Below are 6,480 nucleotides of genomic sequence, written 5' to 3'. Positions count from 1 at the left end.
AGAGAAAATAAAATAAATTTAAATCTTATATTCAAAATCAAATTAAGGGGTATTTGGATGAAACCAAATCATAGGTTAAAGAATAACTTCTGGAAAATAAATTCTTGGAAGAATAGATTTTATAAAAAAGTGATCTTGATAAAGTGAGAGTGTTTGAATAGTTGTTATCAGAAGCACTTTTTATATGTATAAATTAGTAAAAAAGATATAAGTTAATATGACAATTACATAAAAGATAAATTTTAATTTGAAGGAATAAAACTAATAAATTTTACCAACATAATTGATAATATACAAGATAATGTAATTAATAAATAATCAATATGTCTATGTATATTTATAAAATATAAGATTAAATATATTTACAGAAAAATAATTGCGCAGTGTTAAAATCATATTACTATTAGATCTATTCTGACAGGCACAATCATACTTCTAATTTGAGCTAGAACAAAATAAATTCACTTCTTCCGAAACTATAGTTTTGAGCTCAAAACCAACCATGATTTTAATCCAAAACCGTGGTTTGTTAAGTTTTCTCCTTGTTTGACAAATTTTTGACCTAAATCATAATTTGGGCCCCAAAACCATAACTCCAGTTATTTGCCAAATAAGCCCTAAATCTCTAATTAGTTTTAGTGCTGTATTTCTCGATGCTTTTATAGAAGTACACTTCTCCATTACAAAAGATAAAGAAAATTAATGAACGGACTTGAGGGGAGAGTAAAACATTCGCATTAGCACCTCCTATCCATGGAGTTTAATTAAGCGCGAAGCAGGTCCTTAGCTTTGGCTAAATAACTTAGTTACAGGACCCTACTCATCGTTTTATTGAAATTTTCTTTTCCCCAAATTAATCTTCTTGATCCCCCTTTCTTTCTTCAGTCAGCCATCCAGAATCCACAGACCAAAATTTCAAAAGTTCTTCGAGCACAACCATTTTGTGAAAATGATTATTTTACCTTGGCAAACAGACGCACGCCCACTCTATTAGCACTTCGTCCACTAGAAGATTTATAAAAGCCCAAATCAATAGATATCAAAATGCTTCAATTTCAGCTTCCTTTTGAAAAAGAAAAGAAAACCACACTTTTTGCGCTCTCTTTCTCTCCCTCTTCGGATTGGTCCCAGCATGCTGACAATCTATCCGCATACTCGAAAACAGAAAATGTACAATATTCTCACTCTTCTATTAGTTTATGTACAATATACACAATCAGCCATCCCAAGCTTTGACCCCACCATCGTATAAATCTTAAAAGCAGCTTCATACCAAAACACACAAAAGCGCTCAGCAGACTGTACAATATAGCCTCCAAAAGTGACCCGATCGAAATTGAGGACTCTAACATGTATGATCCTACTTACAGAAAACAAATGCTTCAAGGATAATCATCTTCCTAAGCTATACACAAGACCCTAGATAGATAAACCACAAGGATAACTCCGTTCCCACCTAATACCTAAACCAAACAAAAATCCCGAACATTGCATGTCACGTTATATACAGATGAAACACCTAGCGCCCAACTTCTCACATTCTTTCACCTTACAAGGAGCCCATAGTTTACTATTCAGTATCAGAGGTAGTGAACAGAGAATTTCAGGTTTTGGAAAACATATGAAATCACCGTGCAGCAGAATCCACTTGTACCGCTTTAAGCAGACAGAATTGCACTCTGAGATTAAAGGATTGCTGCAGAGATTACCAGACTTCTCCTTCTAATGGTCAGGATCATAGGATGAAAGCAACCTTCTCTGCATTAATTTCAGAATGTTATGCAAAAAGTGAGCAATTTAGTAGATTATAATACAGTTCATATAATAGAGGTCATCATCATGCATAAATGCAAAAGGATTTTGTACTTCGTCGGGCATAAATGCAAATGGATTTTGTACTTCATCGGGGTTTCATCATTCCACATGGCAATGGCAAAGAACATGGAAATGGATCTGGCAAATATGTCCCCTACCGGTAACCATAAACTGACATTATGAATAACTTCAGATTGCTCAGTCATATTTACATACAGCTTTAAATGTTAGGAAATAACGGGAGCCTGCTTATTCGACCAAGATATTAGTATTTATTGCTCAGTCATATTTACATACAGCTTTAAATGTTAGGAAATAAAGGGAGCCTGCTTATTCGACCAAGATATTAGTATTTATCGCAAAGAAGAGTGGCCAAAATCAGAGATCCCCTATATCTAGAAAACCACAGTTCAATAGGAATCATCCATGCTATCAAACATAAATATGATTCCCACACCTAAGCCTTAAACATTTTCTAGTTCCCATTACAATTACAAAATACCAAAACAGGAAATTCAACGCATTGGCTTTAAAGTAATTCAGGTAGATGGAATCATGTGATATCTAGCATCATGTTATCTAAAATAAGCACATCAGATTTGATGTGCTTAGAAATTATCAGATGAAAAACTACCGAGAGAATAATTCCATCTACTAGGGAACAGGTCTTACATGATCTGCAAATTTGGGACTCATTAAATTGATGGTGAGGTTTCTCATCAATAATAATACCTGCAAAAAGAACCATGCAAGCTTCTCAGTTCAAACATACTCTTACAGTTCAAACCAACACAAAAAATAGAGGGACGATGATGTGGGGGGAAAACAAGAACCAGCTTTTGGTTACTTACAGCTTCCACATTTATCGGGTCCATCTGTTTCAGTCTCTCCAAGTGATTTGCAGCATTTGGATCAAACACACTACCAATAAAGCTGTAAACTTGTGCAAAATCTGGCATTACTGCATCTGACAGGTGAAGGTCGACAGAAAGTGTGGTCAAAATCATGAACATGCTAATAAAATATATGACAAACAATAACAACATAAACACAAGGCATCATCCGAAATTGAAGAATAATGACTAGGAAGTAGGAAAAGTAACATAAAGTAATTATGTATAGCGCTCCAAACAGTAAATTCGGAATGGGAGCCAATCTAGCCCTGGGGCGAGAGTAAACGACAGAAAGCAGTAAACAATTTCTGAACTCATCCAAAGAAGCACGGCAACAATAGTAATCTTAGATTGGAACATGGTCCCAAAGTGCCTAAAAACCTTCAAATTCTGGGCAGTTTCATGGACCAGGAACATGGGTTCAGCATGAATATTTGCGTTTAATTTGCAAGACAAGTCTGGTTTAACAGATGGAAACCTTGGGAATAATTTCCTTCATCATTTGTCTCCTCAACATCCTTATGAAAATAAAATTCTTTTACTGATTACTGTACCGAGAATTTCCAAGAATTGAAGCAACCACATAATACAGTTGAGACACTGCATGCTTGAACTCAACTTGAAAACATAACTTAATGAAGTAATTATTTGTATTATTTACTTAAACCCACTGTACAGGCCACTTCAACACAGCCAAGATAAACGTGATTATCAATATTTTTTATGCCAGTATGTCAAATTCATCTCAAGCTCAAACGGAGAAAAGAAATCAACCAACCTTTGATCAGCTTGCCTGAGTTTCCTTGATCAATAACTTTGCTACCTGGACAAGCCCTTGGAGTGCTCTCATTACTACTGCTATAGCAACAATTTAGAGAAGCAGCTTGCCCATGCAACCCCATCTCATCTAATAGAAAAATCAATAATTTCAGCGTCAACAGGGCGTTCAATTTATCTAAATCTAAATTCATTGAATAAATAAATGGCAAGAAATAGAGAACCAGATATTAAAAAAAATATTTAAAAAAAAAAAAAAGGCACTGGAGTTGAGATCAAATCAAACCTTTAGTCACTTGTGGCACACTGGGCTGTGGGCTAACATTACAAGTCCAATTTGACAAAGGCACACGGGTAACTGGAGTTCCAAGCGCAGATGAAGAGTCTGGCCTATAAATGTACGAGGGCTCAATGAAAGAAGATGATGATTGCAATGGCACTGTAACTTGGGATACTGCTGGAGCTGCTAAAATGAACATCATAAAAAAACAGTTAATCACAGAAGCCAAAAGACACAGCAGGTTCAAGCAATGAATGCATGAAAAGTGGTCGACTATGGTAAGCTGCTAACCATTTTTAGGTGCCTTTTGTGGGTATGGATGAGCAGCCTTTCTTTTTGGCCGAGGGGGAGGCACATGTTCACTTGTCCCGTTCTTCTGAACTTTCAGGAAATACTTCTGTGCATGACTTCGTATCTGCCAAAGTGTAGGAGGAGAAGTAATAAATATATGATACAGCTTTGCCAGAAAGAAGAAAGAAGGAACATGCAGACCATGTAACATGCAAAGTAGTTTTTACCGTGAAAAAAATGATAAAAAAATCAATATAATTTCTATATCCCGGAACAAATATGTTTAAATGGTAATCACTACATTCTAACAATCACAACCATGACTCATTCATATTGCCAACACAGCAACTAATAAGAGGAATTCATTATATAAATTCAACATGAGTTCAAAACTCGATGTCTTTCTTTCTTCTCTACTCAAACATACGACAAACTGCAACATTATTTCACTTATTACTATTTCTGGTCCCCAACAATGCAAATAGTCCACCTTGCACTGTCATGCTATAGGGAAAAAAAATTAAAGCATCCAATGCCCAATGATATCATGTTCTTTATTTCTCTTTCCCTTCTAGGATGATTAGTAATTACCTGGATAACAGTTTTTGAACCAACAAATGCTTCAATCTTCTTCCAGTCACGGTCAAATCTAAGATCAGTCAGACATAACAAAGAAAACAAGTAAGAAAAATGAGCAAATAAATCTGATTTCCATAAAAAAGACACAAATTTCAAGCAGCCAACAAAAACAGTTATCTTTTACTTCCATTTTTCAGAGATTTGTTTTTTCTTCTTCTTCTTTTTTTTTGGGGGGGGGGGTGTTTAGGCAGAAAGCATGGTATTGCATCTCCACGTTACTATGCATCCTCATAAAAGTAGAATGCCAACCATGCACCTTCAACTCGACAGTTTCTCCTAATTCAGTTCAAAGGTTTTTGATGCAAAGAGGAAAGGAAACTTTGTAGCATACTGGCATTATGCAGTCAGTTAGATTGTCTGGTTTGCCGGGCCAGATGACCGCATCTTCAAGGGCATACGTTATCTTGAATGTGAAAGAATTGTATATATCGCTTATCTTGGGTGTTTAGAACGTTTATTTTGAGGGATTCACTGTATCTAATGTGCAAATTGAATAACTCTACTAAACTCAAATTTCACAGCGATTTTAATACTTATGTTCTGAAGAGAGCTGATCACCTGTGGTTTGAGGAACGAAGTACTTAGCTTTCTATCTCAAGAAGATCCTTTTTCAATCTTATGCATACTCATAAATCAAAATTTAAAGCCCAAATTATAATTCCATAGTACTTGACTTCAAATCGGTGAGAGGAGCGGAAATTCGTAATAACAAGAACAATAAAAGAAAAGGATAGTAAATTGTGAGACTCCCTGCCCCCGGCGGATTATAAACGAAACTACTGCAGTAACCTAAAAGATTAAGGGTCCTCTTTCACTGGTTAACGAAATTCTCAACTAATCACGTCAACTTATCAAGTAAACTAGAACAATTGGGGGAGGCGATGGAGTAGGAGAAAGAAATGGTCGATTCTAATCTTGCATTAGCGGAAATCCGAAATCCATCCGTAAAGAAATACAGTGCTTGATACAAAAACATCAAAAAAGCAAGAATATTTTCATAGTAACCTTAATTAGAGATAAAGATAAACCAAAACTTACAATTGGAGAGCTTCGAGAAACTTGTCGTGCTCCTGCTCCGTCCAGCTCTCCCTGGACTTGGTAATCGTGTATGGTTTTCTGATCTTCTTACTCAGATCGTCCCCGTACGAAGCCGGCGTGGCCGTGGACGAAGAAGCCGTAGCAGTAAGGGGAAGTGGCGGCGTAGGATTGACACCGGGAAGCCCCATCCTGGAGGGATCGAAGAAGTAGAAGCCTTGAGCAGGATTCGGATTTACCGACACCATAAGAGTAGGAACTTGAGGTATAGCAGCAGCCAAGAACGGTGCGGAATGTGTGGCTGATGATTTTATCTGGGTTTTGCTCGTCTTCTTCTAGCTTCCAGCTTTGCTTGCGTCTGTTGCCTCCGCCTTGGTTGCTCGGTTTCGGAAATAACCCAATTTAGAGGTCGGGATCTCGGTCAGGAACGTACGCGTGGAAATTTTCGTCCAATATATATATGCACACAGTATAATGCACTGTTAAAACCGACATAAATGTGGAGGAGAAGACAAATAACATGGTGAGTGAGTGAAATGACGATTTTGTCCGCGTTGTTTGATTTACTTCCACGTGGCCTTTTTCTTTTTTTGGTTAGAATAGTTGAGATCACAAGGAGATTTTCGTTTAATGAGAGAGAGAAGCAAGATAGAAATGAATATAACAGCATAATTATAATTTATAAATAAAATTTTATAATTATAATCGTAGTTAATACTCCTCCTGTTTTAAATATAAGACTCTTATACT

The 6,480-nt window shown here is 36.4% G+C and overlaps 1 protein-coding gene across 1 annotated transcript; it reads right to left on the bottom strand.

The window, feature by feature from the left end:
* Positions 1–2,469: 2,469 nt before the first annotated feature.
* Positions 2,470–6,138, bottom strand: LOC114741454 (protein REVEILLE 6). Its single transcript, XM_028929727.1, has 7 exons — positions 5,734–6,138; positions 4,648–4,705; positions 4,057–4,180; positions 3,772–3,951; positions 3,487–3,615; positions 2,667–2,782; positions 2,470–2,547 (listed from the first exon to the last, which is right to left on the bottom strand). Exons 1-7 carry the CDS (start codon positions 5,976–5,978, stop codon positions 2,470–2,472), a joined length of 930 nt encoding a protein of 309 aa, XP_028785560.1. The 5' UTR covers positions 5,979–6,138.
* Between the last annotated feature and the right edge of the window lie 342 nt (positions 6,139–6,480).

Source organism: Neltuma alba, unplaced genomic scaffold (assembly GCF_004799145.2).
Source record: "Neltuma alba isolate B1F8T4 unplaced genomic scaffold, ASM479914v2 tig00003396_pilon, whole genome shotgun sequence".
Lineage (NCBI taxonomy): Eukaryota > Viridiplantae > Streptophyta > Magnoliopsida > Fabales > Fabaceae > Neltuma > Neltuma alba.
The sequence above is the reverse complement of the archived record's forward strand: the minus strand, read 5'-3'. Positions and strand labels throughout refer to the sequence as shown.